The 27,162-nt window shown below is 39.9% G+C and overlaps 1 protein-coding gene across 1 annotated transcript; it reads left to right on the forward strand.

The window, feature by feature from the left end:
- The first annotated feature begins 269 nt into the window (after nucleotides 1-269).
- timp2.S (TIMP metallopeptidase inhibitor 2 S homeolog) lies at nucleotides 270-25,841 on the forward strand. Its single transcript, XM_041578251.1, has 5 exons — nucleotides 270-562; nucleotides 11,174-11,274; nucleotides 19,892-20,000; nucleotides 20,109-20,233; nucleotides 23,275-25,841. Exons 1-5 carry the CDS (start codon nucleotides 433-435, stop codon nucleotides 23,470-23,472), a joined length of 663 nt encoding a protein of 220 aa, XP_041434185.1. The 5' UTR covers nucleotides 270-432; the 3' UTR covers nucleotides 23,473-25,841.
- Nucleotides 25,842-27,162: the final 1,321 nt, after the last annotated feature.

Consider the following 27,162-nt stretch of genomic DNA (forward strand, 5'->3'; position numbering starts at 1 on the left):
TCTGGCAACGCTCAGCCCCTTCACCTATTGTTCTGCTGCCTTAGGAGGGGAGGAGGGGAGAGCGGGGCCATGCTCACAGCTCAAGGGTTCTGCTAGAGCATGTCATTTCAACTTTCCCCTCTTGCAGAGCAACTCTTGTCTTACAGAATGGCAGGACCCAAACAAGTCAAGTTCTTTGTTTTCTCTGTGAGACATATTAGTCCTCATCAACATGACACGTGTTTCTAAAGACCCTCAGTCTGTCTCCCTTGCAAGCACATCCCTAGCATCTCCCCCAGCCCATTCTGTATCCTGTGGCTGACAGCCCAGGAGGAGGAGTCTGGGTGCAAACACACAGCAAAGCTCAGACAAGAGACGTAGCTAATCCAAGCTAGAGGTTTGCAGCACATTGACATTCCGACACCAACGCTGGCTGTGCAAACGCCTTGGAAAATGCTGGCAGCTCCGGTTCCCAGCCTTCTGCTCCCTGTTGCTATGCTTGTGTTGATATCACAGAAGCTTTCTGAAGCCTGCAGTTGCTCACCAGTGCACCCTCAACAGGCCTTCTGTAACGCAGACATAGGTAAGGCCTCTGGAACATGCAAGAAAATGCTGATGTTTTATTAGATGGATGTGATATGTTGATTGCTTTACAGCAGTATCAGTTAGCAGTGTTTCCATTCAGGTAGGTGCCAGGCCCATGGAGTGTAGCTTCTCTTGGTGGTGTCATTGGAATCTCTGTATAGTTACTCCATTTTTTGGAGCAGCCCTGTCGCAGGCAGATATCGTATTACAGAGTAGAGACCTGGGCAGCAATGTCCATAGACATCAGCTGTAATACTGGCCTCCCAGGCGAAGACCTTCAACTTCCCACCGAATACTTTACCTTTCACCTAACTGCCAACTTTTTCACTTTCCTGGCACTGTCCCCATGCTTCGAGCATGTGACCACTGCTCTTTATGTCTGGGTTGTTTCTTCCCAACTGCGATGCAATGAAATGAAATGACGCACTGGCGTTCATGCTAGAATTGTAATAATGATGCTCGTTGGGTTTTTCTGTGAACGGTGGCTCTTATGGAAAAAGAAAAAATGGGCCAGGTCTGACAGCACCGCCAGAACCAACAATGCTCAACAGGAATAATATGTGGCTTTGCAGTGGTATAACCCGCCTGTTTCTACTTTAGAAAATTACAGGATTGATCGGCCCATCTGTCTGTCTCAGGATGCTGGGAGTTGTAATTCAGCAACATCTGGGAGATCAGTCTTGCTTTGCTTGATAAAATCTGGAGTCAGAGAAAGACCTGTATAAGACCTTGGTACTGTTTTCTATTGATTATTAGAGAACTCATGGAACCTCAGCTTTGCTTGCATTGTTCTTTGATTAATTGACTTTTATTACATTTAAGAGCCTGTTTATTAGTTTTTTTAATCTGCAAGCAAAATCCCTGCAGTTTTTACATCCCCACACTTTCTCTCTGAATATCACCTGTTCTCTACCACTAGATGTCACTTTAATCAATATCAATTTTAGTGATGCGCTCATCACTTGATGTACCGTTTTTGTAATTTCTTTGATTAAAAATATTCTTAAAGGGACACTTTCATTAATATAAAAATTATATTTCTGAGTCCAAAAATGTTGTCATGGAAACTGGCTAACACTGAAAAAGTCTATAGTTGTTAGTGAAATTCCTGGTAAGCATGTGACTGTCATTCTATTTGCCTAGAAAAAAACAAACAACCCTGTTGTTCTTTATTGCAGGAATCTGTATATAAGTACTGTATATAAAAAACAGCCAGTTAGGAAGTATGTTCAGTTTTGTATAATGCTGGGGCCACTGTGTCAATGGCTGGATCACTAGTGAATATCAAATGCTATAATTGAGTGCATTCCTGTACCCAAAAGCAACTTTGTACTGTACTGCATAAATCTTAAATATATATATCAAAAGAACGACCAGTTGTACCATAGGATGGAATGGTCAGTGCTGTACATTGGCGGGGCCACTGTGCCAATAGTTGTTATCACTAGAGAATTTAGAATGCAGTCTGAGTTGGCTGATAAACACCTCTGATAGCAGATCATATTTTCTGGGTGAAAGCTCAAATCTATTGTAACTGCCTCAGATTTTGAGAATTAAAAATAATCCTGCAGGGTGTCCCCAAATAGACAGTTAGTTGGCTAATGAAAATGGCCTAAATGACATGTTAGCCAGACTTGTGACAGCGTATACAGTTATTCACTCAGCGCCGGATTTGCTGGGTGGGCGTCCGTGCGGTCCTAGGGCCCATCCGCACTACCTCACGCAGGCGTAAGAGCGCCACTTGGGAGCAGTGCGTCCATGTTGTGTGGCATGCATGCTCATAATGAGCACTTCTTCCAGCACGCTCATTATGTGCAAGTGCGTGATGTCACAGTCATTCACATTACAAGCGAAAGCTGTGGCGCAAATTCTCAGTGCCACAAATGCCCATCGTCTGCACCTCCTGATGAAGGCAGCCTAGCACTCGTCGGGGCCATTTAAAAAAACAATTGTGGGTGACAGGTGCCCTTTAAGGTCAGATAAGGTAACACTTCTGGAGAACTGTGGATGAATGGCTGAGACAGCAATGTTTTGATATATCTTTGTTTTAGTGGTGAGCCTAAGCCATATATTTGGAACTCACTCTAAAACTCCATCTGTAAGCTCTTATAGTGAAACATAAGCAATTAACCATTTTCTTGCCTTAAATAGTGTACAGTATTCTGTGGTGCTGACACTGAGGGGCCCAAGTGCCAGTGCTGAAGAAAGCTGGGCTCATTTACTAATACTGGACAAATTTGCATCTAGGCAGCAACCCATAGCAACCGATTAGCTTTGTTCAACCAGCTGCAGGAAGAATAATGAAACTTACTGTTTGGTTGCTATGAGTTACTGTTATAGTAGAGATCTGCCCAAGGTTAGTAAATGTTTACATAGCATTCATAACCCATGGGCTATATTTGGCCCACGAGGTGAGCAGTCCAAAAGGTAAAGTAGTTCAGGCCTGAAAGTGAGACTTGCACTTAATAAAAGTGTGATCGATACCTGCCAGTATGCCACAAAATTCTACCTATATTTTTTTAAAGTTTTTTTCGTATTCATTTCTAATCTGAACTACTAGCATGTATATGATAAAAAGAGAGTAATGGTTAAAACACTGGGGGGGTGAATGTTTAATCAATATGTTGGCAATAGGTCACCTCCCTCTTGCATATAGCACTGACAGATGCAGTCCTGCCACACTACCTCAAAGGTCACAAATGGCACTTCAAATTAAAGAAACTAGCATTCTGGAACAATTAACTCCAGCTTTTTTCAAATTGCTTTTCAGTTTTTATCTTCTTCCAAACTTGAAGTTTATTGTTTAAAGGAGAAATAAGCCCACTGAATAAGAAAAACCCCTACCTTCTACCCTAGATAGTCCCCCCCGCATAGGTCATTATCCCTAAAAGTGCCCCTAGCGCAGCAGAGCTCATGGGCGACACCTTCCAGATCTTATTCTGTAAGTGAGCATAGTATTGGCACATGCACAGTTGGAGCAGTCTTCCGGTTCGTAGCAACTGCGCATCACCAAAAGTTCAGAGAATTGCCGAAGGGAAGGAAGAGGACAGAAGAAGCCCGGAGATCTGTAAGATGGCACCCATGAGCTCCACTGTACTTACTCTGCATCCATACGTGAGCAAAGTATTAGGGGCACTTTCAGGGATAACAAACTATGCGGGGGGGGGGAAGCACTTTGGAGGGACAAACTTGGGTAGTAGGTAGGAGCTTTTCCATTGGGGGGTTTAGTTCTTCTTTAATGTTTCTGTCTCTGGTGCTTCAGTCTGGCAGCTCAGTTCTGGAAGGTTAACAACCCCTTCAAAGTACTTTGAAAATGTAATTGCAACTTATTGCATTGTTTGTCCATTTCTCCATTTCTGGATCTGACTCTTGAAATACTGTCACTGAAACCAGGTCTCCTCCAGCCAAAACTCTGATTCCCGCCATGCATGCTCCTTCACAGGGCTGTTAATCAACTGGCTTCTACTACATTATTTCAATAGTCACCAGCATCAGTGTCGGACTAGCCCACAGGGATGCCAGGAAAACTCCCGGTGGGCCCAGGTGTCAGTGGGCCCTCCTGCTTCCAAACATTTGGCATATTTCATGGTCATTACCTATTTCTATGAGAACAAAGAGATTTGATAGATTGAATAATAGATTATAGCATGTAAAGAAAAGAGACTAGCAGAATAGAGGTCGTGTGAGGAGAGGAATTATAATAATGGGCCCCTGATCTAAGGTCTTTTGGTGGGCCCCTGATCTGAGATTTTTGGGTGGGCCCCTGGTGACCCAGTCCGACACTGACCAGCATTAGTGCAGAGAATAGAAAGGAACAGACAAATACAATATACCGGTACTTTTCAATAACATTTCCAAATAACTTTGAGACTACTAATGACAATGCCATTTTCTATAGTTATGCATTATTTCCAGTAGTTGAGTCTATTAAACTAATTATGGTGATAATGATTGACTCCAGGCATTTTTGGTCTTTATTTGATGTTACTTTATTTAATATTTTAGGCCTATTTTATCTTAAGAAGAAACCACCTTTCTTCTGACCTCAGGGTAAAATCTCATCTGATCTGGAAATTTTTCTGATTAAGAAAATTTTTGACCGATACTGATAAAGTGTCCGTTCTAAAAAAAAAAAAATCCCATAAATAACAAGGAAAGAAACTTCTTTCCAGTAAGGTTGATAAACACATGGGGACAAATTTACTAAAGGGCGAAATGACTAACGCTGGTGAAAATTCGGTACTTCACCGATTTACTAATGGTCGCTGGCGTAACTTCGCTAGCGCTACTTCGCACTTTTACGCCAGGCGAAGTTTCGCTCTGTCTAAAGAGCATTACATTGCAAATTCACTAAGATGCAGATTTTACTGAACGTCAGACCAGGCGAAGTGCAATAGAGTAGACTTTATTAAAATAGTTGAAATTTTTCTAAGTCCCAAAAAAAGCTGGTGACTTTTCATTTTTCAGGGTGATAGGCTGCAAAAGATCGTACATTTTTTCTGGGGTACCTGGCTTACCCCCTACATTTCTTAACATATGGCACATAAACTATACACTGGGCTCATGTATAGGGCAATATAACATCTCTATTTTATTTTATTAAGGTTCCCTGGGCTTGTGCAATGTAATGTATTTGCTGCAACATATGCGTCCATTCAACTTTAAGTTCCCGCCGTATACAAATTAGGTAACTCTAGCGCAACTTCGCTTTGCTTGCCGCAGTAACGCTAGCGCAATTTCACCGCGTTCGGCGCCCTAGACGCAACTTCAGATTTTAGTGAATTTGACTTTCCCGAATTCCTGACTCCAAGCTGACCATCAGACTAGTCCCTGGATCAATTTTGTACTAATAGGTATTTCCAGTGACTCTTTATTTTCACACTTGCTTAAAAGCCATTCAACCCCATTTTTGATGCTATTTAATATATCTGCCAATACAACCCCTTCAGGATGAAAATTCAACAATTTCACAGCTCTTACGGCAACAAACCCTTTTCATCCCTTAAAATGATATTAAACCTTATTCACCCCTATACATCTGAATGGATTCCCGCATGTCCTCTGGAATGATCTACCATTTTTAAGACATTACATAGTTTATTGTATGGTTCTCATATATTTGTTCATAGTAATGAGACCCTCATTTCCTATTGGTCCAATGTAAACAATGTCAACTTGACCAGTCTTTCTTAATAAGTGAGGGCTTACATCCCCGTTCTACAAGTGTTCCTTCAGTTACTGTATGCAAGCTACTGTAGGCCACACAGGGTTGATTACGCTTTAGATTTAAATCTGTAACAATATCCCTATGAAAGGTGAATAGAGAGCTCAACAATTGTAGGTATTTAGGTATATCATTTGTGTCACTGACACACTGAAATTAAAAATGCCCATTGTTCTGCTATATTGGGCATATAAAAAGTCACCTTTGAGTTCCTTGACATTAGTAATTTGCGCCGTTTTGCTTCGCCGAAAAATTTGCGAATTTCGCTTGAAATTCGCAAAATCGCGTTTTTGACGCCGGCGCCCGTTTTTTTGATGCCGGTGCCCGTTTTTGACGCCGGAAAAAATTGTTGACGCGGGCGAATTTTTTTACGCAAATTTTCGCGCGCGTTTTGCGAATTTATTTGCTGGCGGCGAATCGCGCTAATTCGCCACGAATTCGCGCCTGGTGAATAAATTCGCCCATCACTACTTGACATGTATTAAAGTATTTGGTCAGCATACTCATGCCTTTAAGTGGTCATGGTGGCCCACTGTGATTTGAAATATCCACATTTTTTACAACAGGGTATACATATTTCGACTTAACATATATTGACTAAATTATCTAATTATTCGCTGTAGTACTCTCATTCAGTTGAATCTGTTGGAGCTTAGATATGATCTTCTACTGCCTAGTACACATTTTTTCCATTTTTGGACTAAAGAATGCAGTTACTATAGTTTTTATTTTCTTTATGTATAAGACATTGAACTTAAGAAGCATGTGATAAGAACAAGTTAAGCATACAGGGTCTCAGATGTTGGGCATGATAATAAAAACGTTTTAAATTCTATTTAAGGTCATGCCCTACTATCCCCGTTGGTGAAAAATCCAAACTTCTTTTCAGGTGGTTGTTCACCTTTAAGTTAACTTTTAGTGTGTTATAGAATGGCTAATTCTAAGCAATTTTTCAACTGGCCTTAATTTCTTTTAGAATTTTTTGGCTTCTTCTGGCTCTTTCCAGCTTTCAAAGTGGGTCACTGACCTCACCTAAAAAACAAAAGCTCAGTAAAGCTACAAGTAAGTTATTGTTATTGCTACTTTCTACTCATCTGTCGATCCAGTCCCTCTACTATTCATATTATAGTCTCTTCTTTAAATCAGTTCATGGTTGCTAGGGTAATTTGGACCCTAGCAACCAGATTATTGCTGCTGCTGAATAAAAAGCTAAATAACTCAAAAACCACAAATAATAAAAAATTAAAACCATCTACATTATACTAAAAGTTAATTTAAATGTGAATAACCCATTTAACTGGCATTGCCACCATATTGGCAGATTTGTTGCTGCTCCAACTCACTATACAGAGTGTTAAAGACAGCATATGCACGTTAGTGCCCACTGCTCATTAGACCATCTGATTTACATGCCATTAAGAACAGTAGCTGATCTACCAACATATCACTGCTGGAAACAGATGGCTACTGGCCAGACACTTTTTTAAGAATATAGACACGTAAAGACAATTAGGTTGCAAGGCACCTTGGCAAAATACTTCATCATGGTCCCCCACATGGAACAATGTTTGGGCAATGTGTTGTTCCAGTAATGGCAAGCTTTAGTTGATAATATCTAGTTGGATGTACCACATATGCAGGGCTGCCATCAGAAATCGCAGGGCCCCATATGACAAAATTTCCCGGGCCCCCTGGGCTGCGCCCACCACAAGCCCCACCTACAGGTCCACCCCCCACCACACAGTAAAAAAAAAAAAAAAAAACATTGGTGGCTAGGGTTACCACATGCTAATAAAAAATGAAAAAATATTGGTGGTCAGGGCCCCCCATAAAAAACATTTGTGGTCAGGCCCCCCCATTAAAAATAAAATTTGTGGTCAGGGCCCCCCATAAAAAAATTGTGGTTAGGGCCCCCATTAAAAAATATTGGTGGCTAGGACCCCACATGGGAAAAAAATTGGTGGCCAGCACCCCCTATGTTATAAGAAGTTTGGTGGCCAGGGCCCCCTTAAACATCCATGTAAAAAAACTTGCCCCCCCCCCCAGAAGTTTAAAAAAAATTGATGCCCAGGGCCCCAACACACAACAGGGACCACAAATGGTTACCTTTAGGGGGGCCCTGCCATTTTACACTTACTTCATTAGTGTGGCCCACCTGCTGTCAGTGAGCTGCCAACTACAGAAGGGAGGAGGGGAGCAAAGATGGCTGCATCTTCTTCCAGTGACAGCATTTTCTTCCCTTATTGGTCACAGAATTTCAAGTCCCGGTAAAGCTGCATGGTGATTGGATGAGCTGGAGGGGAAGGTCAAACCTCAGCTATCCAATCCCTGAGCAACTCAACCGAGACTTAAACTCAGTGACCAATAAGGGAAAGTGATGGACAGAAGTAAGTGTGGTGTGGCCGGGCCCCCCTTACCCTCGGGGCCCCCTACAACACTCCCCCCTGTCCCCCCCTGATGGCAGCCCTGCACATATGGACAAAGTTCAGGTAATTAGGACTTGTACAAACGTGTAGGAAATTGTTGGATGTACCACATATGGACAAAGTTCAGGTAATGAGGCATAGCAGAAACTTGTAGGAAATTAGCTGTGTAAATTAAAAATTTATATTACATGGGGCATACACATGCCAATAAAACTCACACCTTGGACAGCAGCTTACTGGCCTGTCTAATGGGCCTTCCCAACAGCCAGTTTGACTAATATCTGACCAAGAATCAGGTTTGTTTAAAAACCCATCAGACAAGGACTGCATCCGCTTGCTAATGTGATCATGGGGCCTACACATGCCAATAAAACGCACACCTTGGACAGCAGCTTACTGGCTTGTCTAACAGGCCTTCCCAACAGCCGGTTTGACTAATATCTGACCAAGAATCGGTATGTATAAAAACCCACCAGACAAGGACTGCATCCGCTTGCTAATGTGATCAGTAAGGGACTGGCCCACCAGGGAGAACAGAATGAGCCCAGGTGTCTATCGGCCTTCCTGCTCACCCAATCCACCTATACAAGGTAGATCTTTACCCATTTTACCACCAACTCTCTCCACCAAATCATGATGATCCGATTGCTGGGCCCCAGTGGAGACTCATCAGGAGTTGGTGTGGCTTATTGAAATATATACAGCTAAACTCCAATACGTATTGGCCTCTGCAGTGAGGTGCTAGGTATCCTGTCTCCACTTAATGCTTTTTGATTTCTTACCACAGTGATCTCTTTACTTTTACAGCATAGTTACATAGTGACTATGCTGTAAAAGTAAAGCGGTCACGATGGGAAGCAATAATAAAGCACTTAGTGGAGACAGGATACCTATGGTCAAGCAATGAGCACCTCACTGCAGGCGATCATTGTCCTCATGATCCTACTTTGTACTTGCCTCAATATTACTGAGGAAAAGCACATTTTTGGCAAAAAGATGATCACTTTCCAGTTAAAACATAATTAAGAGGGAAATGGGTAGCAGATTGTAGAACTAACTGCAATAATTCTAAAAATGTAATTTCTCTAATATATGTCTTTATATAGCTGCAGAGTAAATATGTCTTTAGTATTTATAGAGTCCTTTGATCTTTTTAGTGCATGTTTATTTTAGATTTTATAACCTTTTATGGTCTTTCTATGAATATAATTATGCCTTTCAATACATATATTTCACATCTGTCATCCTCCCCTCCGTTCTCTTTATTCCTTGCATCACATGTCCATCTTGGCTTGGTTTCTCTGGTTTTGGCTTTGAAAATGCAATGTAGCAGTTTCCTCCTCAAAACTGCTCAGTTCTTAATAAATCCTGGGTGCATTTTTTTCTTGTGATTCAGCAGCACGAGAAAAACTGGAGGATTCAACTATGAAGCCTCAGTATGAAAGACTGCCACCCTTGATTGACCGCAGCACAGCTGTACAACAGATATCTTATCACATGACTACATAGAACAGATTGTCTTCCTCTCTCAACAACTCAGTTGACCCTACACTTTAGTATTACGTTGGTGACATGTATACAAATAATACATGGATGGATGTAATTTTGAATACATAATTCCTGCCCCTTTGACTCTATGCCTCAAAGGGTTTAAGGCTGGTATACATTGGCCTTTGTGAACAAAAGAAGCTCTGTAACTATTAAACCTTCAGGGCAGCTAGCTCTGTGCTAGTTAGATATGCCTGGTAGATGCAGCCTTTACCAAAACCTACAGTATTTCATGTCTTTCATCCCTTATGTGTTAGCTTAACCTTTACTCCTTCATTGGGTATTAGGGGATATATAGAATATCAAGATGCTATTCATAAACCATTGTTTTATGCCAAGTCTCATTTTGTACATCAGCCTCTTATTTCTTTCTTTACACACTATTTACTCTAAGGAATTGCAAATTATTGTAAACAGTTTGAAGTTTTTACAGTTTATTCTGAATGCACCAAATCCACTATTTAAGGATTAGAGTTTGGATTTGGTTCTGTATTCAGCCAAATCTTTTACAAAGGATTCGGCCGAATACAGAACCAAATCCAAACCCAAATTTGCATGTGCAAAGAAAAACAAGGGTGAAAAAGTAAAAAAGTCACGTGATTGTTTGGATTCGGTTCGGCCAGGCACTTGGATTCGGCCAAATCCAAATCCTGCTAAAAAAGGCCAAATCTTGCCTGAATTCAGTGTATAACTACAATTACCTTACCTCGCTACAATAGAACACTTTGTCAACCTGGAGGCAGCTGGTACCTGACTGCTCCCTTTAAACCCCGTCCTCCCCTTTGAGCTTGACATTTACCATAAAAGCAGAATTAGTCAGCAGAGCAGTAATATGTAAATTATCCATAATGCATAGTCTGTTTATAGGGCTGTCATAAGAAACATTGGGGACCCTTACAAATTATGTATATGCACCCCCCCATGAACACAAGCGCTCAGTACAATTTTTGGCCTCTCCCCTTGTGTGTGCAATATAAAAAGCAGTTCTATAATATGCAGTTCATATAAAAAAAATTCCATTGAAAAATGTGCTAATTATCAGTCAGTTCATTGGAGGTCAGTGGAGTTTGCCCTGAGTTTAAACCCTATCCACCTACCTGCCCCTGTCACACTACTCTGCCTTCTCATTGCTGGATAATTACGGAAATTGTGTAGGAGGCCCAATGATGTTGCAGTGACACCCAATAACTAGACAATCCACTGCTAAAAAGTTCCTGACCCTCATATCATTCAGTGAATAGATCAGAATATAGACAGTTGATGTTACTCTGTAATAGGTAGTTTAATTAATTAAGTAGTGGTACTGTGCATCAGTTGTCATTTTAGATTCTCTTTATTGTATCCAAAAGATGTCAAGAGATAGGTTAAATGTACTATTTTCTACATTAATTTCTCTTGCCTTTGCTTTCAGTTATTCGAGCCAAAGCCATTACTGGAAAAGAAGTGGACAATGGGAATGATGTCTATGGTAATCCCATCAAAAGGATCCAATATGAGATCAAGCAAATAAAGGTACGTACAGAATAAAACCTTTGGGCTCAGTCAAAATGACTTTGTGCACTGTAGAAAAAATCCCGTCCTCTTAGATCCTTTGTTTTCTTATTCAACTTGCCTAAATAGTTGAGAGTAACTAATGATTTCATCTCATCTTAGTCACTTTCATGTATTACAAACATTCCTTCTGTTGCTTTAAAAAATACTGGCATCCTATTTATCTGTTATTTTGGAAAAAATGTCTCTACTACAGTACTACTTCAACCTTTTTTTGCACTTGTGAGTCAGTTTTCATAGTTTTTTAGGGCGCAACCTAATGATGCACTTGCTAATGGAACATGACTTTAACACCACGGGAGGTTTAACAGGCTAATGCAGAATTTAAATCTCTTCTTCAAGATATCAGCCTAGGACATGGCATAAAAGGCAGAGAAGGTGTGGACAGTCTTAAAAGGGGTAAAATATTAAAAAGCTTTTGACTATGATATAAAAGTGTCTGTATGGACCAAATCATAGGGATATAGCAAAATGGGTGTTTTCATTGGGAAACCTCTGGAATCCACAAAAGGTCACTGCCCTATGACTAATAATAATCTGGTTACACTGTTCTCCCACCATATGTAAACACTTATATTATCAATTCATATTCACAGGTCTCTTTCTTCTTAGCCAAGATAATAGGCACCTGAGCCAATCCTGATTTATTTGTGACCTGAATCACGTCAGGATAGCAATAAATGGGGAAATATGCCCTGAACATTAATGCCACATTGTGTTTACATTGAATATTACAACCTGCAGTAGTATAAAATGCATGTAACTGCCCATGCAGTCTCCTATTGGCTGTATGGTCCAGAATGGCTTTAAAGACAATGGAACTGCATTACAATGAGATGAGGCAGAAGTCGTTTTGGCCTTTTGGCCATTAAATGAAACATATGCCAGTGGGGAGAGAGCAAATAAGTATCCAGTGCACACTTTTTACCCAGGGCTTCAGTTGAGGAATCATATGTGTGGGCAGAAAGTTTGGCTGACCCATTGCTTTTATACAGTTGTAAAAATCTGTAAATTACTGAACAGTATGCAGCAAGAGCTTACAATTTAAAATAACAAACAACTTTGTTGCAACCAACAGATATCTGTTATCTTATCGGGAAGGCAGGGCGGGAGCACAAGGGGAGGTATCTTCTGTTACTTCGCCTTATTGGTCACTGAGTTTAAGTCCCGGTTGAGCTGCTCATTGGATAGATGAGGTTTGAACTTCTCCTCCAGCTCATCCAATCACCATGCAGCTTTACCAGGACTTAAAATTCTGTGACCAATAGTGGAAGAAAATGCTGACACTGGAAGAAGATGCAGCCACCTGTGCTCCCCTCCTCCCTTCTGTAGTTGGCAGCTCACTGACAGCAGGTGGGCTGTAACATGGCAGGGCCCCCCTAAAGGTAACTACCTTTGTGGTCCCTGTTGTGTGGTGGGGCCCTGGGCACCAAATTTTTTTTAAACTTCTGGGGGGGGCAAGTTTTTTTACATGGACTTTTAAGGGGGGCCCTGGCCACCAATTTTCTTATAACATGGGGGGGGGGCCTGGCCACCAATTTTTTTCCCCATGTGGGGTCCTAGCCAACAATATTTTTTTAATGTGGGGCCGACCACAATTTTTTTTTTTTAATGGGGGGGCCCTGACCACAAATGTTTTTTTCAATGGAGGGGCCCTGACCACCAATATTTTTTTATTAACATGTGGGAACCATAGCCACCAATGTTTTTTTTTCTAGTGTGTGGTGGGGGGTGGACCTGTGGGGTGGGGAGGGCGGACCCGTAGGTGTGGCTTGTGGTGGGTGCAGCCCAGGGAGCCCAGGATTTTTTTTCATATGGGGCCCTGCGATTTCTGATGGCGGCCCTGTATGTATGACCACATGTTCAGTTGCAAAATATTATTAATTCCAGTCCCATCCAGTGTGTGTGTGTGTGTGTGTGTGTGTGTTTGTGTGTGTGTGTGTGTGTTTGTGTGTGTATAAGAACATTTAGTAAATGCTATTTATTACATTAATTGCATTTTTTTTTCAGATAGTGAAGTTCTTTTTATAAATAGGTAAAATTGAAACATGAATTTAAGGCCCAAAAAGTAAATGTGTTAGACATACATATAAGTACTACAAACACAAAAAAAGATCTTGATTTAACTGTTGGCTAGCCCAGCATAGACTTTTAGCCTGCTAAATCCATTGGTTGGCTGCACATCTATGTAATTTGCCTGCAGCAAATTCCAAGAGATCAATTCCTACATTTCTCCATATTTCTAGGGTAGGGTACTACTGGGTGAGATTCATTTTAATTCACATAAACTGCCAAAGGTACAATTAAATAGGAACTGAGTTACCTATGATATACAAAGAAGGATTTATATGCTAAGCTTGAATAGCCCATTCATTCAAAAGTTGCAGCTTCCATATAAGTACATTTTGGCTAGAGGAGGAACATCTGATACCCCATCCCATTGCTCCTGTCATAACAGGAGGTTAGAAGTCCAAACGGCACACTGAGCATTTTGGGGATGATAAACCCTTTTTCTGAGTGGTTACTGATGGTGTCTATTCATGTTTTCTCCACTTCCTGAAACATGTTGGCAGAGAAACACATACAAGGTTATTTATCTATATCCATTTTTTTTTTTAAGTAAAAAAGTCTGACAAAACTTTGACCTTATTTATCATTTAAAAAACTAGATAAAATCGGTTTTGAAAAAAAAACAGAGAAATTCGGGTTTTTGCAAAAACAAAACCAAATTTTTCGGGTTTTATTCCCGAAATACTCGCATTTTTTGTGAAATCGATTGAAAACTCAGCGCAGACCATTATATCTTCAAATTCAAAATGGGACCTTTGCCATTGACTTCTACAGGCCCCAAACAACTTGGAGATTTTTTTTAGCAGCCTCGGAGTATAATAAATCACAAAAATTTGGATTTTACAGTAAAAAAACTAAACTTTTTCTAGCATTCTGACTTTAATAAATAACCCCCTACATGTGGTACTGGTCTAAAATAGATGAGACATGCAGTAAGGACCAGAGGAGATGTAGTGGATCAGACAAGGCCAGCTGGAGCAAGGGCTTATTTAGTACTGACTACATTTGTTGATACCAAGGGGGAAAAAAATAATTTCTTTTTAATTTTTTTAAAAATAAAAAGTTGTTGAAATATATGCCTAATGAGATCCACTAACAACTGCAAGTGATGATATCTTATCTGGACATTCATTATGATGCCATTTGATATGGAAAATAAGTCAGTGGAGACAAATAAATATCTTTCAAAAAACACCACTTTATATTGGGGCAGCCATGCTTAGCACCCAGTTTGGAAGTTTTTATATTTTTTTTATCTTAAACAGACTACAATGTTTCTAACCTTATGAAGGCTACACTACCACTTCACAAAGCATTCTACTTTTCATTTGTCTTGTCTTGAACATGATCTTTTAGTGTTACTGCTTGACCATGACACTCATTCAGTCAATGTTTATACAATTTCCAGGTGAGCATATGTTTTCTGACACCATTCATTTTAGCATAGTCCAGGCACAGCCAGAGGTCAGAACAGACAGGGCTGGAAACCTAGAGGGCAGGGCTATAACCAGGAATTGGGTCTCAATGAATTAGAGCTGTAGAACTGTGATGCTGGTATATAAAACCTCAGTTACTAAAGAAGCCTGCAGAAAATAAATAGAAGCAGAAGAAAGCTGCGGCCATTATTATAAGAAAGGGAAGGGTGTCTCTTCATCTGTGTGACCTGGAGGAAGCCATATCAAGTGCTGGATTCTTACAGTATGGGTTTCCAACATGGCACAATATGAAAAGGAACCCCTGACTGGTACCCATGGGGAACACTGTGGCACAGATGCAACTGGTAAGTAATACAACTAATATAGATAAACTATTTGTAAACAGAAACATGTATCTCAGAGTGAAGACATTTAGACAGCAGATAAAATATTCCTGCTGTATGAGGAGCGTAAAGATGATGCTAAAGAAAAGGATGTTCCAAATGCATTATATTTTAAAGCTAAGTTAACTTTACAATTTTTCCAGACGGAAAATTCCCATAATTGCTCTTCATTCTCTCATTCAAAAACAGAGAAGATTCCAAGTATGCTCTCCAGCATGCCCCAGGGTCACTATGGGGCATATTCATCAAAAAGAATTATACCCACTAATCCCCAAACAATAATAATAATAGTACTCCCACATTCGATTCACACAGATTGACTTTTGCAGTATGTTTTCATAAATATTGTAGAAATTGTCTTTTCGCAGCCTGATAAATAGGTCTGATGCAGAATTTTAGGCTGCACCGTGGTCCCCATAATCTGTTTCATGTTACCCAAAAATCAACATTTATAAAAAATATTAATGTTTAATAATCATTTCAGTTATTTATGTTTAGATTTATAATGAAATGAGGATCCACAGTTTCCAGACATTATTGACTCTGAGTACAAAGATATTTCTAGATACAAAACACAACAAATTCACAGATCGTTGGAAAATTATCTTCCATTTTTGAAAAATAAATAAGAATTACAGATATAGAAATACTGCCTTCATAGACGTAATAAAGAGACGCACTGTCCACTGTATCATACTGTTGCAGATATAGTACAGGTTTAGCATCTGTTACCCAGAATACTTGAGACCTTTTTATAGGAAAATATTCAGCATGCAGCACCTCCTTGATACAGACACATTCCAATGATTTTTATAGGAACATGTCAGTATCGCTTTAAACCCAATTTTGCCACCAATATTGTCTCATTTTTAAAAAATAAGAATCATTTGCTTAAAATGGGCTCCATGGGAGATGGCCTTCCTATAATTTGGAGTTTTCTGGATAACTGTATAACATTATACTCCTTTCAAAAGTAAGCTTAGGTCTAGTACCAATATGAATACAAAAATGACTTCCATATTTCTGTTTCCCTTCTGGAGTGGAGTTGACTGCAGTTGCTGACATTTGTAACTTCTCAATTAACAACAGTCAGGCGGTTGCTATTTGATAAAACAATATACATTGTAACTTGACACAACCTCGTTATGTGTCCAGATGCTTCTGTAAATTTGGTGGCAGCAGCAGCAAATGAGCTGTTTGGGTTTGTGTAAGAACAGCCTGTGCTTATCCACATATTTAATATTTTGCATCACTTCCTGCTCCCACTGAGAACTATAGGCAACATAACAAAGTGGAAAACTACAGCATGTTTCCTTGGGAAACCAGAAGGTGCCAACTGTTAAGTAATGGGTTATTTGCTTTTTTTAAAGTATGGTTTTTCAGATCAGGTTCCATGATAGCTGTCCCTACAATATGAGCATAATGATTTTGAGGACTCTGGTGCCCTTTATAAGGTAGGTCTACAAATATAAAGGTGGCCATAGACGTAACAATTTCCACCATACACGTACCGAATAACGTACAAAAATTTGTTTCATACGATAATATTTGTGCACCTTTAGTCTGAAACTTGTCAATATCCCTTTAAAAGGCATCAATACACCCATATACCAGAACATATTTTTTGTAATTAAATAATAAGTAGTCTATTTTGTAATCCACGTAGCTACCTTGCCAACGTAAGTGCCCTATGTTGTTTCTCTGCAAAATGGTTTCCTAACCATGTGTCTTGAGTTCTATAAAGGAAATTAACCACTTCCTGTACATTCTCTAATCTGATTGCCATAGATCTTTTGCCCACATAGGCCTTTGAGACCCCAGAGGCACGTCACTTCTTTAAAGGGTACGAGACATAGAGGCATATTTATGAAAGTGTGAAAAAGGGAACATTTAATCCTACACACTGACCTTCACCATAGGGTTTTCAAGCTGCAATTACATTTGCAGCACCTTATTTAATTTATTAATAATTCATTGATTTAATAATATACTGGATATTTTAAAGAGGACCTGCCACCTAAAACAATTATTTCAAATCCTATTATATCACATTCAAGTCAAGCAAAATGAACTTTAATTACAGCGTATAAATTATCTGAATCTTTTTCGTTTCCTTCGGTCTAGGACTTTATAATTATAGCAAGCAGGCAGGAGCCATTTTCTGGACACTGTTATTAAGGCAAGCCTTGTATCATCTCAGCATCTTGTTTGTGCACCAGAACAGGGGACCTGATTTGTTTTGGGTTTCTGTACCAGCCCAAGGCAACCTCAACCCTTTAGCAGGGAAGAGCTGTGTCTCCAAAGATGCCCCAGTAGCTCCCCATCTTCTTTCCTGCTGATTCACTGCACATGTTCTGTGCTGCTGACAATTACTGAGCTTATGGACCAACTCAAAATATACAGTACACATAGAATATAAATATCACAGTATAAGACTGATTACTAATTAATACAGATAATTACTACATGGCAGAACAGAAACCAGTACAATTAGCATCAGAATTTAATAATTAGCCCTGTAGCTTATATTACAGACAAATCTCATTTTCTGCTTGATAATTTGCGACAATTTAGTTTTTCAACAGCTGCTCAGAGCCCACTGAGTATGTGAGTGTCACAGACACTTTCCAAGATGGTGACCCCCCTGTGACAAGTTTGAAGTCCTGGATCATTGCTGCTATTGACAAGCTGAAACTTTAGGCTGGTGCAATAAGTAAAATATGGCACTTTTGACCATATTCATTTTGAGAGTTTTGTTCTCCTTTCTGACGTACGACTACAAAAATGTCACATTCGTAAATCCATGTATAGTTGTCTGGGTCTGCAGAGGGTAGGAAGAGTTTTATTCATACAGAAAATCAGAATTCAGATGTCTGTAAAATTTCACCAGTCCTACTCACTTCATATAATTATAACAGGTAATAAAAACTTGTATTTTTCTTTTAAACCATAGGCTTCTAAGCTATACAGTAACTATATTATATATATTATGGTTTGCATATTTGCTTTTTAAACATTATTAGAGGTACTTTCTCTTAAAAGCTACTGGAATCCATCCAGTTTTTAAGCATTTACTGTATAACACCTGCGTTATGATAGTATCTACACAACGCCGATAGGTTTCTATATGTATTTCTGTAGCTGTTACTTATGTGTGGATACAGGGTGTTAAGCCTGAGTATTGTGCAAAGGTATGATGTCATGTAAGTAGGGTTGCCACCTGCCCAGGGTTTTACTGTTCTGGCTGCTAAAAATTAAACTTGATCCCAATGTTATTAATAGGGGAAATAAAAATATAGGACGGCCGGTATTTTTTTCAAGAAAAGGTGGCAACCCTACATGTAAGTATATATACTGTATCTGTCAGAAATGCTCATATGACAGAATAATAAAAGTTCGATAAAACACAAGTTTTAATTTGTTTTTCAAATACACACACATGAAAAATATGTCTAAACTGCTTGGAGGGGGAGCAGCTCAGGTCCCATTTACTGGAAAATATATAAATAATAGAAAAGTTGTAAGCATGTTCCAACGCTCACCAGCCGGACTGCCATTAACCTGTCATGCCCATGGTAATTGCAAATGCCCCTAAGAGAAGGTTAACCAAGAATATGTGTACATTTGCAATATAAAAATGATGAAGAAATTACAAATGAATACAGTTCCATTCCTGGTAAGAACCATAGTATGGAAGCTTCTGTGTCCCAGTTCCCCAGACACCTGTCAGGGCATCGCTACATAGTTCCAATGCATAACTTAATTTTATTCAGCTATAGACTTGATTTCTGCAGTGGAATCAACGTTTCAAGGGATTCACCCACCATGCCACAGATGGCAATGTGTGAAAAAGCTGCCCACATTACCTTTAAAGGGATTCTGTCATGATTTTTATTTCTAAATTACACAGTTTACAATATTACAGTATTACAATATTACAACAGTAATATTGGTGTGTAAGCGCCATCTCAGGTCATTTTGCCTGGTCATGTGCTTTCAGGAAGAGCCAGCACTTTAGGATGGAACTGCTTTCTGACAGGCTGTTGTTTCTCCTACTCAATGTAACTGAATGTGTTTAGTGGGACCTGGATTTTACGACTGAGTGCTGTTAGGCTGCTGGGGGGGGGACTGAAGTTTATTAGAGCACAAGTCCCATGACTGGTGGCAGCTGGGAAACTGACAATATGTCTAGCCCCATGTCAGATTTCAAAATGAAATATAAAAAATCTGTTTTGAGCATAAGGATTTCAATGCAATTCTGCTGGAACAGCACTATTATCTGATGCGTTTTGAAAGAAAAAGTTTTTTCCCATGACAATATCCCTTTAAGAAAAATTGTGGTTTTTGAACCAGAAATGACTCAACTGCATGTCATTATGGGGCCATACACAAGTTTTCATAGTTGAGCAGATGATCTGGGCAAATATGAATGAGTCATGGTTAAGTACAGGGCTCTGTTACACCTAGCTATCTCTGTCACTATTTCTGTCTGGCAACAGTGCAGCCCTTGAAGACTGGGATTGGGGTGGCTAAATGCAAGTATAAACAGTGACATTGACATGAGAATGGTTTCATTATTTGCTTTTGTATTTAATGTTTTGTTGTGCAATATATCAGCTTTTATATTTCCTGCATATTATATTGGCGTCATTATGATCTGATTATGATTTGCTCCACCTGTCTTTGCAGATGTTTAAGGGACCCGATAAGGATATAGAATTCATCTACACAGCTCCATCCTCAGCAGTGTGTGGGGTGACACTGGAGATCGCTGGAAAGAAGGAATATCTGATTTCAGGTATGAGAAATGTTTGGTTGCTTTATCACCACTGTGTTTGTATATCTGTTTGATAATGCTACCTCATCTTCTGCCCTGACCCTTCTTTGTCCTTTTACTGTCCTCAAGGTAAAGCCGATGGTGATGGAAAGATGCATGTAATCCTGTGTGACTTCATCGTGCCATGGGATTCTCTTAGCCTAACTCAAAAGAAGAGTCTCAGTCAGCGCTATGAAATGGGCTGTGAGTGTAAGGTGAGGATGTGCAAGTGGGTTGACCACTGGTTGGGTGGGTTCAGGTTGGAATCTGGCCAAGTGATGCAGGTTAGGTTTGGGTGTGGGTCAGACTGGAAGAAGGGGCATGAAAGAAGTAGAGTAAGAAGACATGGGTACATGGTTAATGCGGGTCGTACAATCGTGACATTTTGCAGGTTAGAATGGAGTGCGGGTTAAGGTCAAATGCAGGTTGAGTTTTCCCTGACCCGCATATCACTAACACAGTGGTCCCAACATATATATCACAGTGACTCCAACAATTTCTGTACAGGGGTTAGTGACTGGAGAGTGCCCAGGTTGGCACATTGACCCTTCTGCATAGTAATCCCAAAAGTGACAGAGAGTCATCCCACTGCCCAAAACCTGCTCCTGGAGCTTTCATCTTTAAATGGATATTGCATATAATTGCAAACATAAAATGTATGGTCACAAAATCTAATTTGCCTCTCTTTGATTACACACTCTGCACTCTCCAGTCATATGAGAGGGCACTTGAGAAAATCTCTCAGATAACCAAAATTAAGTTTAACAGGAAAAAAAAAGTGGTGGGAGGTGTCACATCACACACTATTTTAAACAATGCTCTGGTCTCCAATGAGGCGTTTTTCAAAAATATTAAAAGGCATGAGTATTTAATACACTAGAGAAAGTTAGTACTACTTTTGCCCAGCATGCACCTTTAGGCTGATCCAAGAATAGAAAATGGGTAACAATGACTTCCTTAAATCTAGGATTAGCTCTGGCACACAGACAGAGGGATGGAAGACAAATTATAGTAGACCATCAAGGTTAGGGTTGTTTTCTCTGGAAAAAAAGACGCTTGAGAGGGGACATGATTACACTTTACAAGTATATTAGGGAACATTATAGAAAAATAGCAGAGCACCTTGTTACCCATAAAGAGGATCACCGTACCATTGGCCACCCCTTCAGACTATAGGAAAAGAACTTTCATTTGAAGCAATGTAGGTGGTTCTTCACAGTGAGGACAGTGAGGTTGTGGAATGCACTGCCGGGTGATGTTGTGATGGCTGATTCAGTTAATACCTTTAAGAGTGGCTTGAATGATTTCTTGGATAGACATAATATCAAAGGCTATTGTGATACTAAAATCTATAGTTTATATAGTGTAAAAATATATATATAGTTGTGTGAGTGTATGGAGGGGTCAGTGGGTATGGATGCTGGGTTTTATTTGGAGCGGTTGAACTTGATGGACTTTGATCTTTTTTCAACCCTATCTATGTAACAGGACCCTGTTTGGTGATGATCAAGTTCTGCTAAATTTTCTGTCCGTCTCCTTAGCCTGTCGCATACAGTATTCTCAGTATAGTAACATATCTGCTCAACAGCTCATCAATAACATAGCCTAAATCCTACATGCTGGCTGTCTGTACCGTGAAATACATGTTGTTAGGCTGCAGCATTTATATACAGGATTTATCCATCCTCAGCCTTTCTGAACTTTTAACTCAACCAGGCTTATTTATTATACTGGGCAAATTACATAGAAATATGCAGATCACCATTTTTACCCCCTGCGCTTGCACCCAGTTTCAGAGGAGCAATGATTTGCAACAGCCAGTGAAACTGACTGTATTTGTGATTGACATGTAAGGGTTGGACCTTGGCATTCACTGGCACACCTCGGGCACTCTTCATTGGTGCAGGAGGAAGCACTCTTGGGTGTGAGACACAGCAGGAAGCAAGTACTTAATGATTGCTCATATGATGCTCACAGGTATAACATTATTACACTTAGGATAACTGGTTATACAATTAGATGTCTAACCACTCCCATGTATATATAACAGGGGATGGGGGGGGTGGCAACACAAAAGCTGCCTCATTGCACAGGGGGTGAAAATTGCCCCTGGGTTCAAATGAATGACCAGAAGAAAACAATATTAACCTAGCCTTAGCCCTAAATGGCTCTTTAGTTTCTAAAGGTAGCCATATACGATCCGCTCGTTTGGTGAATGGCAGGGCGATATCGGGTTAGGCCGAATGAAGAGAATGGTCGCAGACGGGTCGTAGGACCGCATCAACTAGCCAATGTGGTCCTGGATCGCAAGAAAAAATCAAACCTGCTCGATTTTTCGCCTGGTATTGATCGGGGAAACCCGTCGGAAGCCCCCACCCACAAGCAGATAAACTGCAGAATCAGTCTGAAGGACCAATGCCGGCAGCTTTAATCTGCACATGTATGGCCACCTTAAGGCTAAAGCCACATGGGGCAGTTTTTTCTCTTGTGCGTATACACAGGCCAAAGAACAGTCTGGCACTAGACTTAGGGGCAAAATATGGCAAAAGTTAGTCACTGGGTCCAAGTTAGAGTTCACCATTTGATAAATACGCTTCAAAAAAATTAATAGAAAGTGGGCGAGTTTTACCATGGTGAGCTCTAATCTCACATTTTAAAGGAGACATATAGGATGAAAAAAAATTTGTAGGCAATTATAAATAATATATAGTGTTCCTTTTAAATGGTGCTAAAAATTAATATTATCTTTAAAAATAGTCCCTTTATTGGAGCTCCCTATATATGTTCATTGGTCCCTGTCCGTGTTTCAAATGATCCCTGCTAGAAGCACAGTAGGAGGGGGACAGCCAATCACAGCCCTGCAGTCAAACAAGCAAAGACAGGCTTCAGTTCCCTATAAGGTCCTGCTAGCTGCTGATTGGTTCCTGTCCTACAGTGCAGTGTGCTTCCGGCTCCCCTGCATAGCCTGGGAATTCAGGGAGCAGGAAGTGGAAGAGAAGGGAGGGATTATTATGGTTTTTGCAGAAATATTCAATAAATCAGCCTGAAACACTACATTATTAAGCACAATTCTTCTATATCTAAATGAATATAACACACTGGTACGTTCTTATTTTTTTACACAAAATGACTCCTTTAATAAATGTGCCCCAAGGGTCACTTACCACAGTAACCATTTCAAATCTAGAATGTAAGATAAACGCTATCTAATTAAAAGAATGTTTAAGCATCTCTTTCTTATATTGTTTCCTTGCAGATATCCCGTTGCCCCTCCATTCCCTGCCTTGTCTCTTCTCAGGATGAGTGTCTCTGGACAGACTGGGTGACCGAGAAGAGCATCAATGGACGTCAGGCAAAGGACTACTCTTGCATAAAACGCACTGATGGCTCCTGTTCCTGGTATCGGGGGACAGCACCCCCAAAGCAGGAGTTCCTTGACATTGAGGATCCATAAATCCAAGCTTCCCAAAACCCAGATGTAACTTGTGAGGGGCCAGCCCAGGAGGAAAGGAACCCAACAAGTTTGTATGGTCCTGTCTGGACATCATTTCCTGCAATTGTTGTGGCTGGAAGGAAAAGTGACATTATAAGCCACACCTGGGACAAGAGTTTAACCCCTTCAGTGCTGGCCAATTTGCAGCATTGAAAGGATTAAATTGTTCAATGATGGATGCGGACATGCCCCAACCAGCCCTCTGCTTAAAATTCTTGCATTTAGCTTCTGTTTAAACTTCCAAAAAAAGCCCTATTTGTAAGTATCTTCCGTAATCTGTGTAGCTGGTCTACAGCCCCCCCCTCTCTTACTAATATGGGTTCCATTGTAATCTCTCTTTGCATTTAGCCTGTTTGTATTTGTTGAAGCTGTTCATCCCTTGTATGGCAGGAAGAGTGGAGTTTCATTCCTATCACTCTTACACAGGAGTTAAGTTGATTTGAGAAATAATAGCCTTAAAGGGATCCCATCTGAAAACCGCTGCTCTAAAGATATATTTATCAGCTTAATGCTCTAGTCATGGAGTGAAGAATACCTATTCTTATAACTGTTTATTTCAATCTTTATGTTTGTTTTTCTAACACAGCTGTTCTTACACATTGTACAAATGCGGGTCCTAAATTGTATCATAGTAAGCAGTGACAGTTGCCTAATGCTATCTCTGTACAAAGATATGTAGGGTGCCCACATTTTCACCGGTAACCAAAATAATCCTGAATTCTTTCAAATTACTTCAATATATAATACTCAACTCCTACTATACACAATGCAGAACCCATAAACACCCTGCACCCTAGTATAGGTTGCTGGTGTCACCTATAAGAGCTGCTCAGTACTCACTAACATATACAGTACTCCTGATTTAGCCCACATTAGTTCACCTTGTACTTTATTTATACATAGCTTTGTACTTTAAAGGGATACTGTCATGGGAAAACATGTTTTTTTTTCCCATCAGTTAATAGTGCTGCTTCAGCAGAATGCTGCACTGAAATCCATTTTTCTGAAGAGCAAAACGATTTTGTTATATTCAATTTTGAAATCTGACATGGGGCTAGACATATTGTCAATTTCCCAGCTGCCCTTAGTCATGTGACTTGTGCTCTGGTAAACTTCAATCACTCTTTACTGCAAGTTGGAGTGATATCACCCCCCCCCCCCAGCAGCCTAACAACAGAACAATGGAAAGGTAACGAGATAGCAGCCCTCTAACACAAGATAACAGCTCCCTGGAAGATCTAAGAACAGCACTCAATAGTAAAATCCAAGTCCCACTGAGACTGATTCAGTTACAGTAAAGCTGGCCATAGATGTTGAGATTTTTAAAAGATCCGAGCCTCATCGTGAGACCACGATTTTCTCGGAACAATCGTATGAATTGACCATCAACTAAAAAGAACAATTTGCCAGGAAAACAAAGGGGAGCTGCCTGCTTGGCCCTGCAAACATAGTTAGATTGCACTGGGACCGACAAAGATTTTTTGACTTGGCCGATCAATTTCCTGACAGATGTCGGACGAAAAATCGTAAAATGTACGATCGTTCGAATCCCACTAACCGCACGATAATTTCGAAGGATTGGTCGGACTTCCCCAAAATCGGTCGTTCGACAAGAAGAATCATCGCGTCTATGGGGAGCCTTAGTAAAAGAAATATCAGCCTGCCAGAAAGTAGTTCCATCCTAAAGTGCAGGCACAAGTCACATGACTGGGGCAGCTGGGAAATTGACAATATGTCTAGCCCCATGTCAGATTTCAAAATTGAATGTAAAAAAATCTGTTTGCTCTGTTCAGAAATGGATTTCAGTGCAGAATTCTGCTGGAGCAGCACTATTAACTGATGAGTTTTGGAAAAAAACATGTTTTCCCATGACAGTATCTCTTTAAGCTGTATAACAGTTGCACCAACACCCAGTATGCAACCATTAACAACAGCACACACAAAGGTGTATACCAGTGTCATATGAAGAAGTCTTGTAAACCACATTAATACTGGAAAAAGGCTATTATAATATCCCCACAATGGTTTTCAGCACAGTGTGTTACCCTCAACATCCTACCAATAAAAATGCTGTAATTCACAATACTGCTACTTGTAGAGCCCTTGCTTGGTGAGTATAAACTGTGTATTTATCTGCTGCCAGTATTAATTTAAAGCTTAGACTTTTTTTTCTTAAGCATAAACCTAAATATTACTATGACTTGCAGACAGTGGAAGGAAACTGCATGCTCTGCTATTTGCACATCTTCAGGTGTTTGACAATTGAAAGATCTGTACAGTATGTGAAAGGTTTCATCTATGGCATTAAATGATATTATCTGCCACAAATATATCTCGGCTTTGTGCTTTTCTGTCTTTCCCAACATGTTTTCTATAGTGTATTGTGTAAAAAGAGAAAATGGTTCATTTACTGATCCCAGATGCAATGCTCAGTGCACTGCCCTGTCTCCTGTTCCAAATCTCTAGCAGTGGAGCTTCCACCACTTTCAAGCTGATGGTTATTTCAGGGTTCCCAATTTGAACTGTGTCAATGGTCTCAGCAGACTTGCTCCTAAAGAATCATGGCAAGATGTCTGAGAGTGCCGGAAAATATGGCATTCCCTTGTAAATGACCTGTATATTATTGTGAGCCAGCACTCAAACAATAAATCCATATATACAACAAATTGTAAAGAAACAGACACTTTGATGCAAAAACAGTGCTGCTACATTCTTTAATTAACACAACATGTTTCAAGCTGTGGGCTCTTTTTCAAGTGTCACATCACAAAAATTATACAAACACAAACATTATGCAGATCTATTTAAAGGAGAACTAAAGCTAGAAGTAGCTAGAAATGTTGTACATTATGTTTTGGGTTTCCCAAGGCAACTACAGCCCTTTAGCAGTAAAGATTTGTGTCAATATACACAATATAAGGCTAATTAGTAATTAATACATATAATTACTACATGGCAGCTCAGAAACCAGTGCAATTAGCATAAGAATTTAAAGGGGAACTCCACAAAAACATAACTTTAGCTTTTTTAAAAGTAAACATAATTTTAAACAACTTTGAACTATACATCAATTACAAAGTATGCAGCCTTTTCATGGTTTTTAATAGTTGCTGGCTGACTACTGTTACTTTGTATCAACAGCCATCTGTCCTCAGCCTACATCCTCCAAACCCCACAATTCCCTGCACATGTGATTTCAATAAGGAAAGGAACATCACAGTGCAATGCATTGTGGGTTATGTAGTTCCTGAATGCTGTCTGTAAGCTGTGGAGTAGTTGTTACAATTTGTAACATCAGTGTTTTAGTCCCTCCTTCCCTGCCAGGATTTCAAATGATGCAGAAATAGAAGAACTGTTAAACAGCTGGATTTCAGCATAGATAATTGCATTTAATCGTACTTTTTGAAGAAACAGGTAACTGTGATGGGTATATTAGGGGATTCTGTGTTATGTGGGCCTCTTTTTCAAATTTTGGTTTGGAAGCCAGAGTTCTCCTTTAACAATCAGCCTCATAGCATCAGTTTATATTACAGGACAACCTTATTTTCTGCATTATTATTTGTGACTACCCCTAAGCTTAGCTTCTCAACAGGTGCTCGGAGCCCACTGAGCATGTGAGTGTTGTAGACACTTTCCAACATAGTGACCCCC

This window comes from Xenopus laevis, chromosome 9_10S (genome assembly GCF_017654675.1).
Source record: "Xenopus laevis strain J_2021 chromosome 9_10S, Xenopus_laevis_v10.1, whole genome shotgun sequence".
Classification (NCBI taxonomy): Eukaryota; Metazoa; Chordata; class Amphibia; order Anura; family Pipidae; genus Xenopus; species Xenopus laevis.